Below are 20,223 nucleotides of genomic sequence, written 5' to 3' on the forward strand. Positions count from 1 at the left end.
AATTACTACAGCCATTATATAAAACAGTGTGGAGCTTTCTTGTAAGACCAAAAATAGAATTACCATATAATCCAGTAACCTCACTATTGGGTATTTACACAAAGGAAAAAAAACTAATGTATTGAAGAGGTATCTGTATCCTCATATCTATTGCAACACTGTTCACCAAAGTCAATATATGGAATTAACCTAAATTTCTATCAACAGATAAATGGATAAATAATATGCAGCACACATACACAATGGAATACTATTTAACCATAAAAATACCAAATCAAATCATGTCATTCACAGCAACATGGATGAATTTGGAAGGTACTATATTAAATGAAATAAGTCAGGCACAAAAAGATAGGTACTATATAGTTTCTAAATGTGGGAGCTAAAAATAAGAACAAAGAGTAGAATTATGGCTACCAGAGGGTGGAGAGGAGAAAGGGGGAAAGTAGGAAAAAGTTGCTTAATGGATACAAATTACAGCCAGATAGGAAGAATGATCTCTAGTGTTCTACAACACTGTAGAGTAAATGCAGTTAACAATAATTTATTTTATATGTTCAAAAGCTAGAGAGCATTCTGAATGTTCTCAAAACCAAGAAATGATCAATGTTTGAGGTGCTGAATATGCTAATTATGCTGAATTGATCTTTCTACATGGTGCACATGTATCAAAGGATCACTCTGTACCCCATAAATACGTAGAACGAATGTGTGTCAACTAAAAATAAAAGAAAAACAAATAATTCAAGCTTTCCACAGAGACCCAAAAAGGGCCATGAGTAGGTGTAAAATAGTATGTAAAGATCAAAAAATTCACCCTAAAACGACAGGTAGATTTGAAATAGACCCATCTCAAAAGGGGTAAGCCACATTCCCATAAATGCAAAGTGATTATTTGCAAAGGAAGCCAAGTGTACTTAGGATTTGTAGAACATGTCACCCATAGTACCCAATATGCCATAAAAGTTAATGAACATGTGAAGAAAAACAGGAAAATATAGCTCCCAATCAAGATAAAAAGTAGTGAATAGAAGATGACTCAGAGATAATACAGATGTTTTAATTAGTAAGCAAACTCTGGAAAATGTCTATTTTACATATGTTTAAAGATATACAAAGGGATGGTCATGATGAATAAATAGATGATAAGTCCCAGAAGAAAAAATAAAATATAAAAAGAATTAAATAGAAATTCTGGAACTTAAAAATGCAATTAAGTGAAAAGAAAAAACTTCACTGTATAGACCCAGATTATAGATGGTAGAAGAATCAGCAAATTTGAAGACAAAGCAAAAGAAATTACCTAATTTATGAAACAAAGAGAAAAAGGCTGAAATAAAAATAGAGCTTTAGTGACCTTGAGGATAATTAAACCATTTCAACACACATGCATAACTGAAGTCTCACCAAACTAGGAGAGAGAAAATATGGCAGACAAAATGTGTAAAGAAATAATGGCCCAAATTTTCTCAGGTTTTGAAATAACAGCAACTTGAATATTGAAAAAGCCCAGCAGGGGTGGTACCTGTGGCTCAGGGAGTAGGGTGCCAGCCCCATGTACTGAGGGTGGTGGGTTCAAACCCAGCCTCGGCCAAAACTACCACAATAACAACAACAACAACAACAACAAGCAAATAAAATAAAATTCAATAAAAAAAGAAAGAAAGAAAAGAAAAATCCCAGCAAACACCAAAGAAGATAAAGACAAAAGAATCAGGCCTAAGCACACAACAGTCAAACTGGTAAAAACCAAGAATAGAGAATTATCAAAGGAGAGGGTGGGGGAAGCCATTCTGCAGACAAGAAAAGGAACACGTGAATGATTACTGAATCAGAAACAATGGAAACTAGAAAACAATGGAATACGACCTTTACAGTGCTGAGAACAAATCTGTCAGTCCTGAATTCCCCACGCAGTATATTCAAAAATAGATACTTTCAGTTCAATGCAAGTTGGAGAATTTATTACCATCAGGCTTGTAATATGGAAAAGAGGAAGCCATTCCAGCTGAAGGGAAATGATACCTTATAACATACATAACTGACTAAAGCAAAAATAGGAACATAAAATTATAGGACTTACAGTCTACAGAGTTATCAAAAATATGATTATTACCATATAAAGTCTGAGGGTATAAAATTATATACTACTACAAAGTTCTTACATTTTATATGAATACTATACTATTAAATCTAATTATAATAAATATATATTATAAACCCTAGAACCATAAATAATATAACAAGTTATAGTTTAAGTCTAAAATAATAATTAGAATGGAATAAAAATGCTATTAAACAAAAAGAAGGCAGGAATAGATGAATGGGGGCATAAAATATAGATAAGAATAGAAAACAAATGGAAAAATGGCAGCCCTAAATCCATCAATGTCAAAAATTAACAAACAATGTAAATAGACTACAGAAATGCTTCAGTGAAAAGACACAGATTATCATGCTGAATAAAGAAAACTAACTATACATCATCTTTTAAAAATGCACTTTAAACATAGAACTATAGATAGTTTGAAAGTAGATGGATCAAACCAACATACTATGCGGTTAAATTAACATCAGATCAAACTGATTTCAATTCAGGAAGGTTTGCCTGAGATAAGGGTGGATATTACTACAAATAATAAAATGGTGAATTCAATAAAAGACATGACAGAGTACACACTGTATGATTCCACTTATATGAAATTTAAAAATAGGCAGCATGAACCTGTTATGAAGAAATAAAGTTAAGGTTACCTACTGGAGTTAGGTATTGCTTGAAAGGGGACCCAAAGGTACTCTCTAAAATTTTGCATATACTCTGTGTTTTGATTTATCCAACTCATCAAATTCCATTGTTAACTATGAATTTTACTTGCAATAAATATTACCCTGAACAAACTAAAACAAAAAATACTCACTGAAACTGAGTCTACCTGGTAGGAATAATATGCTCCTATTATCAATGCTAGTTATAAAAAGAAATTACTCTTAAATAGCAACACAGCAAAATAAGTTTCCCTAAGACCTTCCTATTTCTGGCTGTATTGATTGATAAAGATAGTTATTGTTACTGTTCATGCTAAACTGTAAATATCAAGCTTAGAACTTGACAACTTTTAATATTCAGTAATATTTTTAATTCTATAACTATCCATATTTTAGTATTTTTAATAGAGTCCATCTTCCTTTATTTTTAGTCTTACTGTAAAGTGAATGTGTTATTATACACCATAATTTTATCTTAACTTTTATTGTAACCATTGTATTTGATGACTGAATAATACAGATTTATATGGGTAATTACATTATATTACATATTTTCAATATATGTAATAATAACTGCATATTTAACATACATTATAATAACTGCATTGTATAAAGGTGTTTTGTTTTTTTTTTTTTAGGTTAGCTTCTCAGACCTGGAATTGAAAGATAATTTTGTGTGTGTGGGTGGGTGGGTGGGTTTTGTATATGTGTAAGGCTGTTGACATGCACTTTTTGATGACATTAATAGTGCCTAAGACTAACAATTCCAGTACATACATGTCAGCCAGCACTAGAAGCTGTGAAACTTGTTACTCATAGAATATGAAAATAATAATTTATAATTTTAGTTCACATTTAAGTTTTAATTATTTAAAGGTGGAATGATTTTCTCTGTTATTTGAATAGCTTTACTGGTTCAAGTGAATCGTTTTTTCATTATTTGTTACTTTATTTATGGGAAAATGAGTGCTTTTGTTATGTTTAGCTATTTTTAATCGAATGAAATCAAGTCAGCTGAAAATATTTTTCTGGTCTCCATTTGTGACTTTCTATTTTGCTAATTTTATCTATTGAAGGTCTCCTTTTTTTCTTAAAGATATATTTTATTACTGATCAGCTAAAAAAGAATGTTAATGAATACTGAATTCTATTTCTTTGTTTTGATTTATTTTTTAACATTTAACATTTTTCACGTGGAATTTGTTTTGACATGTAATACTGCACTATATACAGGTGTACATAAAATTCATGTGCAATTTAGACTAGCAGGCTAATTTTAAATAGCACATGAACTTTATGAACACATTGTATATATATATAATTATTTTCCCCAAATGGCTATCTACTCATTCCATTATTCATGGACTAATCATTCCTTCCTTCACTGATTTGCAAAGTTCTCCTGGTCACATATTAAAAGTTGTTCTAATGTTGTCTGGACGTAGGTATTTATTTCCATAGCTAGAGTTATTTATTCTAATGTGAGAACACAGGTCCACTGTCACAACTTCCAAGCTTGCAGTTTTTGATAGATAAGGGCAAAATTTAGAAAGGCAGGAACATTATCCTTATAAAACTCTCATTTTTTCCATACCTCAATTATTCCAGCATTATAGCTAAAGTCTCCCTAGACGTTAAAAGGGCCCCCTTGCGTTTCCTTCCCCAAATTTCCTGCTCAGTGATTATTTATTGAAGGAAAGGACTCCCCAATCCCTCCTCCCTCCTTACTTTTCAACTACTTACGTCTCTATTGTTTGAAGCTGAAAATGCTCTGAGCAATCACAGGGTGCTTCTCTACCAGATTATTGAAAGGAGACCTTCTTAATTCATTTTGACTCAGAGTTTAACTTCTAAGTGGGGAAAGCTCTCCTTCAGAGCATCCATCACAGCTGTGATGTTGTCTTCATCTGTGTCATGACCTTATTCATGTCTACAGACTCCACTACCAACAATAATAATAGCCACTGAGGGCTCACCCCAAATGTGGTGAGCACCATATGAAACTTTGTCTACTCATCTCATTTAATTCTTACAGAAATCCTCTCAAGTAGGTAAGGACAGAATTATTATTCCCAGTTTTCAGGTGAGCAAACTGAGCCACAGAGAGATTAAAGAACATCCTCTGTGGTCATATAGTGAACGTGGTTGATCAGGCTTTGAATTCAAGCAGGCTGCATTCTGGACCTGTGGACCAGCTCTGTCCAATAAAACATTCTGTGATGGGTAAAGATGTTCTCCACAAGTGCTGTCTAATATGATATCCAGCTGAAATATGGCTAGAGTAACTTAAAAAAAGGAATGTCTAATGTTATTTCATTTAGATGAATTTAAATTTAAATAGCCACATGTGGCCACCGACTACTGAACAGCACAGCTCTATACAACAATTTCCAGAAACGACTGTGTCTGTTTTTGCTTAACATTATACCCCTGGTACCAGCATAACGCCCCACACAGTTTGTATTTAGCAGCTGAGACCAAACCATTCGGGGGACTAGAACAGGGAGGTAATAAGTAAAAACTGCGCTGAGAGCACCAAATCGTGATGAAAGCTTGCAGCGCCGGCGGAAGACCTGGAGCCCGTTTCACACAAACTTTATTTTAAAAATCACACAAAATAAATGGAATAAAAATGAGTATGGGGGTAAATTTCATAAATTTGAACACATGGAAGACCCTCTATAAATTGACTGCTCAGGAGACCGTAACAAACTGGTCAACAATGGAGCTTCTGTATTTTTACAACTTACATTTTAAACTAATAGAAAAGGGAAATGGCATCTACAAGTAACTTCTACGAGTCAGTACTTACCTGACAAGGAGACATGACTCTCATATCAAAAATCTACTTTCTGGAATACATTCCCACCAAGAGCTGAGAGATTCTAGTTGTCATTTATAAGGCAGCAAATGACAAGCTCATTCATGCTCAAAAACCAGTCTAATGATTTCTTGCCTATTCCTGAAGGCATTTTTCTGACTGAAAGTGCCCGTCTGAGCTATATTTGATTTTCATCCATCACCTAGTATATATTTTTGTCGCTACTGCTCCGAACAAAAATCTAACAATTAGACTAAGGGGGTAAGAAGACTCAACTCTACTTGGTGATTAAATGTCAGGAAGTATTTCCCTGTTAGTCATTAGAGCTCAAATTTTGAGACATTCCCTCATAAGTACATTCATACTAAGTGTATATGAAGGGAAGATTCCATGTACATAATTGGAAACTTTAAGTAACAGTAACTTTCAAATTTGCTAATGCATTTCAGAAAACAGCTGTCAATGTTCACTTAAAAGGCCTCGCTTGATTGACAAATTGCATTGATTGAAAGTGCTAGAAATTTGGGTTTGAGATAAATAAAAATGGTATCTCAAAATGTTAAAGCATTTTATATTTCTTTGTCCTGTTACATCAAGCCATTTTGGTAAGAATTTGTACTAACTGAGGCGGAATTAAATTGCTCTACTGAAAAATTTTACAAAATGGGAATGTTCACTTTAAAACCCGAGCAGTTACAAATATCTGGCATCTCAGCTTTTTTGTTGTTGTTCTTAAACCTGCAGATTACTCATTTAATTTTAGTGTTGATTCCAAAATTATGACTACGAAGTACAATCGCTTCTACTACATTTTGGTGGACTCGCTGCTCTCTATGAACTCCACAACTCTCCTACGTTATCTGTATTTTTACGCTCAGTGAAGTAAAATCCACAGAAATGCTCTGTTTTCCTATGAGAAAACACTGAATCATTATTTTTCTCCAACTGTAGTAATAATAAAATATGGTAAACAACAAATCTTAAATTTTTCAGTTCAATGCAACTGACCAAGAAGTAGGCCCATTTTTGTCGCATTGATTTCCACTTTGAAAAATGTAGTAAATCTATTTCGCCAATATACATTACAGACCTTATAAAAGAACCAGATAAAAATCAATAAAATAATATTATATTCCATCCTGAGAGAAGAAACATGAAGCTTTTTGTTTCAGTTTTTTAAAGATGTGTACAGTTAGATACTTAGGGCCATTTAAGCAGCTTGCTTCTACTTTGGTCATATAAATAACTGATCATTTTGGCTTCTGCCCACGCACTGTGCTTCTTCCTGAATACACATCAGAGGATGTACGTGGTGTCCTCAGCCTTGGTACTAATAGTGCTGAGTAGCACTCCTTCCACCTCTGTTGGAACACTAAACAGGAAAACAGAAGGCTTCCCATTGTCCAGACTAAGCACATTAATATCTACGAGCCCTGGCTGCAGCTGGCCAAGTGCTCACTGCTTGAATTTAACGAGCTTTACCTTGCACTGGCAGAGGGTGCACTCAGTGCCATGTTTGATCCAAGAGGACCCGGTAAAACGAACCACATTCATCTCGTCCAGGCAAGTTTTGGTGATGTCATTGCGGATGGTGTCAGCCTGGCAAGGGTCGGTGACACAGCGCGGGCAGCACTCATTCTCTGGGAGAACACTGAATTCACACTCCACATCTGGGCAAGGCAGGGGCCAGCAGTCAACTTCCCCTTGCTAGGAGGAAAACAGACATGCAAGGACCAAGACAAAGGGAGGGAGGAAACGGAGGGAGGCCGGGAAGGACGGGGTGTACACTGTTTACTGAATACCCAATTTCTCTGATCGATATTTACACTTAGACCTTCAAGGCCCATGAATCCTGGAGGGAATCTACAAAAGCCCCATGAGAACAATGGTATCTACACTGCAACTGGATTTTTAAACAAACTGCAAGGACTAAACAAGAATAAAACAAAAGCAAAAATCGTCTCTCTTAAAACAATGAAATGAAAAAAACAAAACAGAACAGTGAAATGTGTGTGCTCCTATCTTTCCCATGACAGAGGACAGCCATTTTACGTAGAAGAGGTTTTCTTTAACTTTTGCCCATGAAATGCCTTTTTTATTCTTTTGATTTTTAAAATAACTTCTCCTTTACTTCTTTATGCATAAAGTTTTTTCCATAGACAAAAAAAAAACCCTTGAAATATGAAGGGATTCAGTAGTTTTTCTTGGTTCATTTATATGTTTCTCAATGTTGGGACTTTACAAAATAAAAATCTACTAGGGATGGATTTCACTCCCTTTTATGCCACATGAGAAAATTGTGCAAATTGGATTTTTTTAAATGTAGTTTCTACCTGTTTCCTGTATTCTTCAAAATTCTGAACCTTCTGGCTTGGGGATGAAAGCAGCCTTCAGGCTTAGAAGCTGACCCTGCTCTTTCAATTGATTTTTGGGTTGAAAGTATAAAAAAGAAGGAACAATAAGGTTTTGCCTTAAAAATATCTTCACACAAATAGAAAAGAACTGGTCACAACTTAAAAGTAGCTCCTTCTGTCAAAGTTTCTGCTGTGGGGACACATAGACCAATTTTCTACTACTAGAAAAAACCCCCAAGTTTGGTCAACTGAAAAATGACTATTTCCTTTTTCAGTCAAGTTCTTGCTTTTTAAAAAACCTATTATTTCCAGTAAAAGTTTCATAAATATATACAGATATTGAATTGTAATATATATTAAATAATTATTACGTGTAAGAAAAGATGCCCACTAAGCACTGACAGTAACAATCTTGAAAAGGAAAAGAAATATGTGGGTTTCTTGTTTGTTTTATTTTTTAAATCTGAGAATGGCTAATAGAAATGGGTTAATAAAAGTTCTGCTTAGAAAAAGAATTAGGTTTCTCGTTGTTCTATCCATAATTGTTCTATCCATAATTGTTCTATCCATAATTGTCTTTAAGTAAACCTAAACTGGATGGGATTGGGGAATCTAAGAGAATCTTTTCTTCTTTGGACCTGTGGAGATATTCCTGAAGGAGAGATCACTGCCAATGGAGGAGCACATGACGCAGTGCACCCCGTGCAGCTCAGAATATCCGTCCTTGGGTCCTGACCGTGTGACAATCACTGTATCTCCGAATTAGGCTCCCTTTTTGTAATTGCCAACCCTCTGGGCAGGGATGGAGTAGTGACAGATGGGAAGGCAAGGTCACGTTCCTACTTAGATTCTGGGCCTAAACCTTCCCTCCACTTCATGTAGCTAAATTTACCAAGCAGCGGCACTGCTGACAATTCTGGACCCAGGTGTCACCACTGTTGTACAAGGTTTCTCCATTTTGATGCAGACACTGACTGCTAAGCCTTGGGTCACATTCAGGGCAGCAAAAAAGATCAACTGTAGGATTCTCACAGTCGCAGACCATCCGGCGGCACATAACAAACCCGTTCTGTAAAAAAGATGAAAAGCAGTTACCCCAAACCTCCATTTCTTGATATATAACTAACATCACACACACACACATATATACACATGTATTTATATTAGATGGTGGTTGGAAGTTGAGATAATTCATACTATTTGCCCAACATGATGCATTTTTCTTTAAAATTTTACTTTAGAGCTAATACATAGAAATTACCTAAGCCAGAGGACTTCCAATCTCCTTTCTACATGCCGCTTCTCAAATGACGACCAGAAAAAGGTTCCATAAATGACCAATATAAAATGATCAGTGCTCTCTAGCTTTTAGATGTATATAAATGCCTGTATTCACATGTAAATATACATGTGTTTGTGCGTTAGTATGGTAATTTGAACACTAACTAAATTTCATTTGGCGTAAGGGCACGTGAGTTACTGTGTGGTAGGTAGTCGATGTTTTACATATCTCTACATTTCTGGAATAATTTAAACCTTACATTTTTGTACAAACTGTTATCAGTTTCTTTCATTTCATGTATTGAGTCCTTGATACATAGCATTATTCACTTAACCATAAATTAAGTCTCTATTAGTAACAGAATACAGATAATAGAACACCTTTCTAGAAGTGCCACATAGCCCAAATGGACACTTTTCACTCTTAGGTCATAGTCTATCTATTCTGACTTTATATATGTGAACATTCAAATACGGAATTGTGACTATGGAAAAATCAGCATAGTTCTTAGCAATACAATTTTAAAACTATGTGAATACATAAATATATTTTGGGATATCCATACAATGGGACATTATTCAGCAACAACAAAGAATAGGTTGCCGACGTGACAACATGAATGCATCTCACAAACATAATGTGGAATGGAAAAGCAAGTACCTAATGTACTCAGTGCTAGTATGAAGCCAGGAGATGAACTAGTACACACCCACACAAGAAAAACCCCCAACTGAATTCAAGCTGGGGCTGGTGGGAGGAGGGGAGAGGGGAAGAGAGGAGGGAGGATGATGGGTGTGCTCCCACGTGATGGGCATAGTGTAAGGGTCTATGGCACACTCCTGGGTATGGGAAACACCCACCGTGGTACTTTACCTAATAAATATAAACACTGTAACCTAATCATTTGTACCCTCATATTAATCTTAAGAAAAGAAAAAGCACGACTTTGAGAGAAAGAAAACAGATACAAAATAGTATTTACTATGTGATTCCATTCATATGAGGCTCTAGAAAATACAGATTTAATCTCGGGGACTAGAAGCAGTGTTGGATCTGGGGATGTGAAACTAAGAAAGAAAGGGCACAGGTAACACAGGAGTTAACAGAAATGTTCTGTGACATTAGATGTCATAGCGATTAAATTACATATGCATTGTCAAAACTTATAGAGCTTAAAATGTATCCAAATCACAACCCAATACAATTGGCTGACATGTTTTATATATACCAACCTGACAGGAGCACACCGAGCACCGGTCGTTCTCCAACACCCAAATCTGACCATTGTGCTTAACTTTCCCATCATGGATGCAGTCCCCTGTGCAATTCTTTCCATGAGGACATCGACAGTCATATCCACCATCCAAATTGAAGCAAATGGTATCATTGGCACAGCTGTGCCTCCCGGTCCCACACTCATCAATATCTATAGCCAAGAAAAAGCAGCAGGCAACGTGCTTATAATATGCTCAGTTTCAAACAACTGCAATCAGGCAAGTTGTGTCCTGACATAAAGCATTCAACTGTAAATTAATGTTCCTCTTACTGGCATGCATTTCCTATTAAATGCTGACTAAAGCAATGCAGTGTTAATGATCTGGGAATTTCACAGGAAAATATTATCATGTTTGATTTTAAAAACCAGATAACCTTGGCTAGAATTTTAAGTTTTATATCTCTGTAAATACCATCAGGCTTTATGAAACATTCATATTTTTTGAAAGTAAGAATATGACTCAATTTATTGAACAAAAACAGTTCAGCAATGGAAATTCTGAAGGTGCCTAGGATGCTTCATGGGGAATATCATCCCCAGTGTTAAACTGGTGATTACAGAAAATCCTTTCCCGGGGGGGACATGAAATGTCATATGAACCCTGAGGCATTTTATTCAGGTTCAAATCCCTGTTCTTACAGCTGTCCCACCCCGTATGGAAGCTCTTTCCCACATTCTGCCTAGGTGCTCTTCCCCTATGGTCCAGGCATTTTCACACTGTCCTTAGGCCTTGCCCTCTCCCCTAGAAGGGCAAGTAACTCTAAGCAATCAGTATCTCTTTCATGAAGAACCCGCCACTTCCTAACTGTCCATTTCAGATTATCATTGTGTCCCCCGCCTGACTCAACTGACGACTGCTCATTCTTCACTTGACCTCCCCCGTTTTGTGGGCAATCATAGCCTAAAGCATTTTTTATACAGATGAAAAGCAAACATATCTTGACCCACAGATCAGGTCCATAGGAGGAGATGGGACTTAATTTATTTATCCCCCTCATTTAAAGGTCACAAGCCAAAACACATCTCAGCGATACCACGTGACTGGCAGCGAGCAGTTATTGCCTATGCCATCTGTTTCCTCTGAGTAAAGGTCAAGAAAGAAATAAATCATGGCAGGAGAAGTGGGTTAGAGAGAAGATGGAATGCACAGCTTTTAACCAGGGCACTGCTATTCCTTAAAGATTTTAAAGATTGAAGTTAGTAAATATCTTTCTTAACTTGATTTCAACATTAACTGAAGACATGAACTAGTTAAGATAATACTTTGGCCATTTTAAAATTCTTAAAAACGTAAAGCCCAGCACATAATGCATTCCTGAAAATAAGCCATGTGACATATTTTCTCCCTGCTTACCTTTATTTTTATTAATTTCATCCTAAACAAAACCAATGCATTGGGTCAATGGCTGAAACTGTTATTCTAATCCCAGTGACCTTTCTTACAGCTTGATTTCCTGAGGACACCACTATTTATGATTATAGACATGATCAAGAAAAGAACTGTTACCCAGGCTGAGAAAAAAAAATTTTTAATTGGGCATAATGGCTAAAACACATTTTTTAGAGCAGAAAAATTGTCTCTTTGTAATAAAAATGAAATTTTATAAATTATCTCCTATATTCAGAAAATACAGTATATTTGATGAGTTGATTTTTGTCCCTCATTAAATACTTTTTGAACTAGGAATTATAGTAAACAAAAAAGACATAAACCACATGCTCTCTGGCCACAAACTCTGGAGACACCTCTTCTTAGAGAGTCATTTGAATAAGCCCATTATAGGACCATTATTACACTAATGGCAATGGCAGGATTCTGGCAGTCATTTCACTTTGCTTGCTATTTAAAAATAAAAGGTTTATTACCAGGTAATGTTTTTTCCCTTATATGCAGAAGGAGGCCATGGGTTTGCTACAGAAGGTAAAGAATTAGAGTAATAAGTTGCTTACAACAGTGGCTGGCATGCACCTGCCATACCTGGAGGTAAGTGTAGGTAGAAACATCTTAATGTACAAATTATGACTTTTGCTATCCAATGAGAGTTGACTTAGTTTGAACTCATTTTGCTTTTTCTGCTTATCATTGACACTGGTTTTCACAATGCAAAAATTTTTCCCAAATGAATGGTGGTACAGACTTTTACAATTCATTTCTGCACATAGTTTTATTATAATGTACGATTCATAAATTAAATATACATGAAGGATATGTATTCTGCCTTCAAAAACCTACCAAAGTATATAAAAATTCCAACTTTAAAAATGCTGCTAAGTCTTTCTTGAGTGATTATTGAAGAAATTATGTTGCTAATTCCATCGGTCAAGTCTCAGTTCTTGCATAATTTTAACTAGCATGGCATTTGACAAAAGCTTATACCCTCTCCTTGATAACTCTTTTTTGCTTGGTTCCTACTGTATTAGTAGCTCTTTTGGATCTTTTTCCTATCTAGACAGTTTCTAGGTTTGGCAATTACACAATGAATAAGCTTTAGCCATGCAAAGAGGAGGTAAAGAGTGGTCTAGAGTGTTTTGAGGCCATTGAGTGCTTAGGAACCCAAAGTTCAGAGCTATCAAGATGTTCTAGAGAAACAGCTATGTGGGTATGACTGACTGTCCAGGGAGAGAGCAGAGTAGGCAGACACACAGCTGAAGAGATACACAGGGACCAGGTAAAGGTCATTGTATGGAATCTGAACTTTATCATAAAGGCAATAAAATGTCATCTTAGAGAAATGCAAAAAATAAAAAGTTCACAATCTGATTTTCAGTTTAGAAAGATTCCTTTGGCTTCATTTTTAGAAAAGGAATTTAAGTGGATTAGAATTTGGAGCCAAGAGATCAGTTGATAGGCCATTTTAGTGGTCCAGGCCCGAGATGATCATACAATAAAAGCAGAGTCATATGGTGGTCGGTATGTACCAGGTTCTGAGTACTTTCCATACAGTGACTCTCTTAATCCTCAGAAGAACTCTTGATTATACAATTAGTATTCTCATTTTACAGATCAGGAGACTGAGACAGAAATGTTGCTTAACTTTTCCAAGGTCACAGAGCCAGAAAGGTGTGGGGCCTAGATGGGAACCCAAGCAGCTGGGCTCCGAGTCTGTGCTCTTTAGAACAAGGCAATGATGAGCCGCAGGAGTGGGGATGCATAGAAAGAGACAGTGAAGACAGAGTCAGCATGACTTAGAGATTTGTTGGCTTTGAAGATTTGGAAGAGGGGGCAGGGATGAAGGCAGATGGGTGCAGTTTAGAAAGTGCTGAATTGTACTTTCCTCTGTGCTTCTAAGTGGAGCTGTTTAGGAAGTAGTTGGATATGCAACAGGTCTGGAGCTTAAGTAGGACTGCTTCACAATGTGGATTTGAGGCAGATAGATTTTTGTCTTCCCTTACAGCATGGCATTTATATTTTTTCACAAAATCGAATGATTTCCTCAATTCTTTTCCACCTTGCCTTGTGGCTTTCTCACTTGTTAAGAAACTTACTACATTCTATCTCGCATAGCAATCACTACTGTACATGTAATATTTTCTTTCTTCTACAAGCTGAGAGCAGTGACCATCCCTCCTTTACACATGTGTGGAAGAGATTCCTGGCAAAGGACCTCAATGTACCTGTTTATATGTATTCAGTAACTACTCACTGAATCAAAGTGGGTTCATTTCTTTGTGTCCTTTTTCAAGATTTAGGTTGAAAATTTACAGTATTTGGCTTAAATAGAATTTAAAAGTTACTATCAAATAAATATATTTTGGTGTCATAAATTTAAAAAATTGCAAGCTTAAAGGTAGCTCAAAAGTTAAAGCAATACATGGAAATGTGGACATGAAAATAAAAATACTTATGTGAAAAAATATTGTGTTGTATCCCAGAAAAAGACAAAATTTTAGGCACAGTAGAAAAATGGTCATAAGGACATGAAAAAGGCACTCAGGCAAATTTCCTGGGGATTAAATGTCTAAAGTTCTGAGATAAATGGATGAGGAAGACAGTATACAATTTGTATGAATACAGCTTTTAAACATATATGTTGTAGATCACAGAACTGTAGCCAAAAAAGTAGTGACACCATGCATTTATTTATTCATACCTTCAAGTATGAATCTTACACATGCAGAGTAACTGTAAATCCTCTGAGGTGGCTTTGTCCACTTTGAAATGCTTTTAAAAAAATTATTATTTTTCAAGCAACAGAAAAATAACACCTTCTCAGATATAATCATACTCTTAAAACTAAAGTCTTCTAGATACTAATATTCTAAAATTCACTGGAATCACAGTAAATGGTTAGTTGTGTAGAAGTTATTTCTGTCTTTTTTTTTTTTTAATAATGTAGGTGGGTTCTTTTAAAAAGATCCATCAGGGCATGTTGTCTTCTGAGAGAGTGGATTTTTTTGATAATCTTTATAAATTTTATTGGTAGACAATAGTAGAATCATCTTTCCAGAATTGTGTTTTTTTTAAATAAAGTTTTCTACTATTTACCTGTTTGTGAAATTTCCTTAAAAAGTCTTTCTTGTGCAGGTGACTCATAGAATCCTTTCTTTTGCTATCTTCATATTTATCATGTTTTAAGTTTAGTTTAATTGTTCTTGTTACTTCCTAGACTGAGCATTCATGACTATGCACTCATTTTGTTTTATCCTTAGCATTACTCTATATCTACTTCTATTATAATATACTATATATATCTGCACAAAAACACATACTATATGTCATACTAATATCTAAATTTACATAGGTTATGTGCCTATTGTGGTTCTGATTAAAAGATCAACTATCTATCATCTGTTTCTATATCTATCTCCATCTTTTCATTAGACAAATTTGTCATCTACTACCTACGTCAGCTACTGTTCTAGGGACTGTCATGGTAGATGACAGGCAAACACAAAATCTATTACCCGTGGAGTTTACATTTAAAGTAGATAATAAGCAATCAAACAAATAAACATGGACTATAATTTTAGGAGAATTTATAATTTCTATGAAGAAAAGTGAATCAAGGTAAATAAAGTGTCAGAGGTGGGGGCTATTTTAAACTGGCAGTCAAGGAGGAGCCATTGAGAGAAATCTGAATTAAATGCAAGAAGAGCAGTGCAAAGATCTCAGGGAAGGGCATCCACACAAAGGGGACACGGAGAAGAGTCAGTTGAGTGTATGTGAGAAAAGGCGAGAAAGCCAACTGTGTCTGTCACATGGGCCCCATAAACCATGGTTAGGGGTTGGAGGTTACTCTGAGAGATGCAAAGAGTCCAGCAGAGTGAGCAGAGAAGCAATAGAAGGATAGTTCTGGGTGCTACAGGGGAGTCAGGAACAGAAGCAGAAAGACCAGTGTGGAGGCTGCTCTAATGGTCCAGATAAGAGGTAATAATGGCTTAGACCAAGATGGTAACAGCAGAAGTGGTGAGAGGTGGTCAGACGGGGAACATATTTTGAAAGTTGAAATTATGAGACTTATAAATGTACTAGATGTGAGGTGGGAGGAAAAGAAACTATGACTCCCAGCTGCAGGTCTGGGCAACTATGTCTAGAGACTTATAAGATGGAGAGAATAAATCAAAAGTGCTGTTTAGCTGCTTTAGGTCTGTATATCCTATTAGAAATCCAGGTTTAGATATGTGAATCCAGGCCACTAGATATGTGAATCTGCAGATAAGGCAGAGGTCTGACTTAGAAATAGACAGATGGCATTTTCAACCATCAGGCTGGTTGAGTTAGGAATTGAGAATACAGAAGTTTGCAAGGCCTGCGCTCTGGGGCCTTTGAATATACAGTGCTATGGAGAGTGAAAGCAGAGACCTGAAGGAGAAAAGAAAACCAGGAGAGAGTGGTGCCCCAGTGCCAGGTGAAAAACCTTATATTTCAAGAGAAATGTTTAGAGAGAAAAGAATGATGGATTGGGTCAAATGCCTGAGTGCATAAGAAGGAAGACGGCAACTAACCAGTACATTTGGCAAAATGGAAAGGTTTGGTAAGCTTGAAAGAAAAGCATGGGCTGGAGTAGTCAGACTAAAGCCTCACTGGAAGCAGAAAGGCAGAGATAGCAAGCATGGACATTCTTTCAAAGAGTTCTGTTCTAAAGGGAGAGAAAAATGGGGGATACGTTTGGAGGGTCAAGGGATGTCAAGGAAAGTTATTTTTTGTTTGTTTTATTTTGTTATTAAAGATGGCTGCTAGTCCAGAGTGCATGCTGATGGGACAGACGCAGCTGAGAAAGACTCTTTAGGGACAGAGAAGGAACAGAGAATATCACAGAGGCAAACTGCACAAGCTGGGGGGAGAGGATGGGATGCAAGGGGCAGTGGAGCATTTGAGCTTTGATAGCTGCCGGGTCTTTTCATCCAGTAAAGCAAGAGGGAGGGAAAGCAGCAGATACACGAACAAATGAGAGTGAGCAAGTGTGGCTCTTTGAGGAAAGAGAAGTAGGCTTCTTTCTATTACTTCTGTGCCCTTGGTTGAATAGGCCAGTGACAGATAATGAAGAGAAAGGAAGCGGTATCCACGTTTGAGGAGACTGAAGAAGGTGTGAAATGCCTGTACCGTGGAGTTAAAAGGGAAAGAAACCAAGGAACGTGGGGCAGTGGTATGGCTCCCAGAGATGCTCACCACGTAGCATGTGTATGTACAGCCTCCTCTCCTGGAATGAGGCCTGGCCCTTCTGATCATGTCTAGCAGAAAATGAGAGAAGTGGTGGAATGTCATATCCAATGTAAGCAATAAAAAGGCCGTGACTCCCATCTTGGGCATCTGCTCTCTTGGAGTGTTTCCTCTAGGGAAGCCCATTTCCACATCTTGAGGCCACCCTGTGGAGTGGTCCACGTGTTAAGGATCTGAGGTCTGCAATAGCCACATGAGTGACCATGGAAACAGATTCCCATCCTCCCTCTCCGCTATAGACAATCCTTCAAGGTAAGACCACATCATTGGCCAGTAGCTTGACTGCAGTCTCCTGAGAGACCTTGAACCAGGGGCACCCAGCTAAACTTGCACAGATGCCTGACCCTCAGAAACTGGGAACTATTTGTTTAAGCTGCGAAGCTTTAGGGGCAATTTGTTATACATCAATGGATAGCTAATATAACCCACTTGAGATCTGTGGTCAGAAATTTGAAAGATAGTGGGCATAGATAAAAATTTAATGTAAGATAGCTAAAAGAGGTATATGTCTATTTCTATCCCTATTCAGATGCAAAGAAAAGGGTATGCGAAGCTACTAACCTAAGTTACACACAGTTTACCCTGGGAGGATAAGCAGAAAGGGTGGGGAAAGGAGAAGAGAGGGAGATGCATATTCAGCTTTAATCTAAACACTTCTGTAGGATTTGCATCACTTATAATCAGCTTATAGACATTGTTGATGTGTTGTGTAACCTAAAAAAAGACAATCTTAATAAAACATTCTAGAATATAAGCAAAATGGTTTATTGGGGAAGAGCAAAATCCAACTGTTTAATCTCTTTCCACATTGTAATCTGTGGTTTCTGGTATTCTCTATAGGGCTGGGAATATTCACTCTAGAATGCACAGATACAAGACCAAGCCCTCAGACCACAGTTAACATTCCCATTCCAACCTGAAAGTCCTGGTGAACCTCTGCTCAAGGCCAAAGGCTCCCCTGCTGTTGGCCAAGCCCTGCAGGAGCCTTGGCATCTATCCCTCATATCTGCCTTACTTTTCTTCCTGCAAATTCCTTCCAGGCCTAAGGAAAAAAAGGCATCTTATCACTTAGATGCCATGTAAGTTAGATTCTCAAAGGTCTTTATTGACTCTGTCATCTTAACCTCATTATTCCCTCAAGCTAGTTGCTCTACAAAAATGTAAATATAAATGGAGAAAATAAGGAGTTTTTCAGTTTGTCTTCCATTCCTATGTCAAGACTTCTTTTTTTTTTTTTTGGCAGTTTTTGACTGGGGCTAGGTTTGAACTCACCACCTCTGGCTTATGGGGCTGGCTTCCTACTCCTTTGAGCCACAGGCACTGCCCTCCTATGTCAAGACTTCTGACAGCAAACTCATTCATTGGGTTGGTTTCCCTGGTAATTATTCACTGGGCTGTGCTTGCTCTTGCCTAGTTTTTAAAAATCATGCCCCTTCAAAGGGGATATAAAGGAGCTTAGTTGTCAATTCACTAAAAGCAATTCAAAATTAATGGTAACTAATTGAATATAATGTGATTGGATTTTCTACTTTTATTAGTTGAACACGTCTTAGAAGCAGGAATCATATCTTATGTATCCAACATTTGACCTTCACTAAACAAATCCTACTTTGCCAGGCAAGAGATCTGTCAGGAGTAGCCCAGAGCAGCAAGGATTGTATATATTACCCTTGGTCACATCATCGTCACATTTCCTCTATCCCTATTTTCCCACTATCCTGCTTTCCTTATCCATTTTTCTACGTGTTTTAGGGTCATATTATTGCATGCTCTCACTTTTCAAAATTTATATGATACTATGTTTTTTCATGCTGAAAACACCCTTCAATGGTTGTAAAAATCCACAGAGAATTGGGTTAGTGACACAAACTTTAAAAATAATTACCATAGTTAGCAAGTCAAAGTTAGATTTTAACATGTTTCCAATCACTACTGGGTATACACATAGTAAAAAAACACCAACAGCAAACCTTAAGCAGTGTCTTCCAATGACATCTTACTGTATATCCCTCAAGTTCAAAAGGACTTAGTAAATTCTAAATCTTCCCCCGGTACTGACCTTCACACGATTCCCCACTTGGTGAAAACATTCCATTGTCATGGTAGCCATCTCTGCACTCACAGTGGTACCATCCAGGCAGGTTAATACAGTTAGCGCGGCTGTCACACTGAACAAAGCCATCAGAGCATTCATCAATGTCTGGAGGGGGAAAATGGAATTTTGTGAAATTGCTTCTCTTCTTTTAAAGAAATTAGAACATCCTGCTACAAGGCTTCTAAAATTTTTAAAGCCAGTAAGTCTTTGAAATTCAAGAGTATATAAATCAAGAAGATACACTTCATTGTTAAAAGCTATACAGAAAGAATGTAGTGTTATTAGTAAGGAGAGAAATATCTACAAGGCTTCTCTGGTGCAAAACTCATTCAAATACAGAAAATAGAAAGAAACCATATGTGATGGTCATTAGTACTGTTCCCCAAATAATTCTAGCTCTTTTGGGCACAAACTAAGATTGCAATTGTCTAGGTCTTTGAAGTTAGGTGTGGCTGCATGATATGTGAATGTCACTTAAGACAATTAGGGAGTGATATATGTCACTTCTAGGCAGAGCCATAAGATGCAGTGCGTGATTCACACGTACCCTTCCCCTATCACAATGGCTAGGCATTTCCAAAGACTGAGCCAAGTTCCTGAGGGAGGTTGTGGGTCATACCCCTTACCTACCCGGGATGGACTTAGAGTTATGAGTAAGAAACCAATCTTAGTTGCTTAGATTTTGGGTTCTCTTATTACTACCTTACTAACACAACACTCATCTCCAACATATATGGCAATAGCATTTATGCATGTTGATGCTTTATGCTTTCAAGAATACATACCATTTCTCTTTTTAGTGTGTTTCATGTATATTACTCAACCCTTAAAAACAAAATCTTGCCATGAACTAGTATATTGAATGTACATAAAACTGAGGCAAAAGGAAATTATGGGATTTAACCAAGATCACCTACAAGTTCTCAGTTGCTTGGCTTACAGCAGTGTGGTCCTCCATACAAGTAGAC

General features: G+C 36.8%; 1 protein-coding gene across 4 annotated transcripts in view; it reads right to left on the bottom strand.

The window, feature by feature from the left end:
- NELL2 (neural EGFL like 2) overlaps positions 1–20,223 on the bottom strand; it is a 346,450-nt gene that overhangs the window by 4,422 nt on the left and 321,805 nt on the right. For 3 of the 4 annotated variants that reach the window (XM_012807497.1, XM_003793552.2, XM_003793551.2), the window contains 4 exons: positions 19,220–19,360; positions 10,456–10,649; positions 8,834–9,010; positions 7,070–7,294 (listed from right to left, as the gene is read on the bottom strand). In XM_012807497.1, the coding sequence (XP_012662951.1) occupies positions 7,070–7,294; positions 8,834–9,010; positions 10,456–10,649; positions 19,220–19,360 (737 nt within the window). The remainder of the gene's footprint in view (positions 1–7,069; positions 7,295–8,833; positions 9,011–10,455; positions 10,650–19,219; positions 19,361–20,223) is intronic. The other variant, XM_012807498.1, reaches the window with a different exon arrangement.

This window comes from Otolemur garnettii, unplaced genomic scaffold (genome assembly GCF_000181295.1).
Source record: "Otolemur garnettii isolate 467f Iridium unplaced genomic scaffold, OtoGar3 scaffold00070, whole genome shotgun sequence".
NCBI lineage: Eukaryota > Metazoa > Chordata > Mammalia > Primates > Galagidae > Otolemur > Otolemur garnettii.